We start from the raw sequence: 1,004 nt of genomic DNA on the forward strand, positions 1-1,004 counted from the left end.
GTGAAGTTATGGGGTCTGTGGGCACTGGGCTCTATTTTTCATCCTGGAAAAGCACATTATTATTATTCACATGTGAAGTTACATGGCTGCCAGAGGAAAGCTCAGAACATCCACCTGATAGAAGTGCAAGCACTACACTTAACACAGCAATTAACTTGAAGTAATTACAAAGAACATAGAAAATAAACTGAGCAGGAGCTTGTGAATGAGGCAAATGGCATTAAACCAGGTCAGCTCAGCTCTGCTCTTTGCAGCAGCTTCTTTGGACTGACCACAGGGGAGAAATGCTGGGCTTTTATTTCACTTTTATTATTACTATTATTGTTCAATGCTCAGTTGGGTGGATGGAGGGCAGGATCCCCAGACAGCAGAGCTCCCACCCACCTCCAGGGCTGCAACATCCCTCCCACGCAGTGTTTGTGCTCTGGGGTGAGGGAGCCCCACGGCAGCAAAACAAGAGTGTCCTGACCCCCCCCAAAAAACAGCCCAAGGCTGGGGAGGCCCCACTGGGTGCCAGGTCCCAGCACCCACCTGCACATGGGGCTTTATCCCCTCAAAACCCTGCTTTTATCACACTGGTTTTATACCCTAAATAAAACCAGGTTGCAGGCTCTCACTGCAACCAAACCGAGCTCCCCCGGTGTGTGAAGGCAGCCCAGGCAGATGGGAGTTAAGCTCTCCAAAATAACTCTGCAGTGTTTTGCAAGGCTGGGAAAAGGGGCAGGCTGTGAGAACACCCTCCATTAGTCACCTCAACAACAGCCCAGAGCAGCTCCCCTGGCAGCAAACAGAGCAGTGTTAGCACGGCATTAACATCGGCTGGGTTAAAAAGGGGGAGTTTAAAAGACAGGCTTCAACATGGAGCTTCTTACCAATAATCATTGCAGTGAATAGGTCTCTATATAAGAAATTAAACAGGAAAGGTGCATACCAGGCCTCAACTCCCACAAAGGCTGTCACTATGTAGACAATTGAAATGGTCTGAAAGAGAGCACAGGACAGGC

General features: G+C 48.9%; 1 protein-coding gene across 2 annotated transcripts in view; it reads right to left on the minus strand.

Moving 5' to 3' along the window:
• Window positions 1-1,004, minus strand: part of SELENOI (selenoprotein I) — a 24,295-nt gene that overhangs the window by 6,048 nt on the left and 17,243 nt on the right. For both annotated transcript variants that reach the window (XR_003537111.1, XM_027701832.1), the window contains exon 6: window positions 873-981. Coding sequence is in view for 1 of the 2 variants with exons in the window: in XM_027701832.1 (XP_027557633.1) it covers window positions 873-981 (109 nt within the window). In the remaining variant the exon portion in view is untranslated. The remainder of the gene's footprint in view (window positions 1-872; window positions 982-1,004) is intronic.

This window comes from Neopelma chrysocephalum, unplaced genomic scaffold, assembly GCF_003984885.1.
Source record: "Neopelma chrysocephalum unplaced genomic scaffold, ASM398488v2 Primary Assembly neopelma1_169, whole genome shotgun sequence".
In the NCBI taxonomy this organism is placed as follows: Eukaryota; Metazoa; Chordata; class Aves; order Passeriformes; family Pipridae; genus Neopelma; species Neopelma chrysocephalum.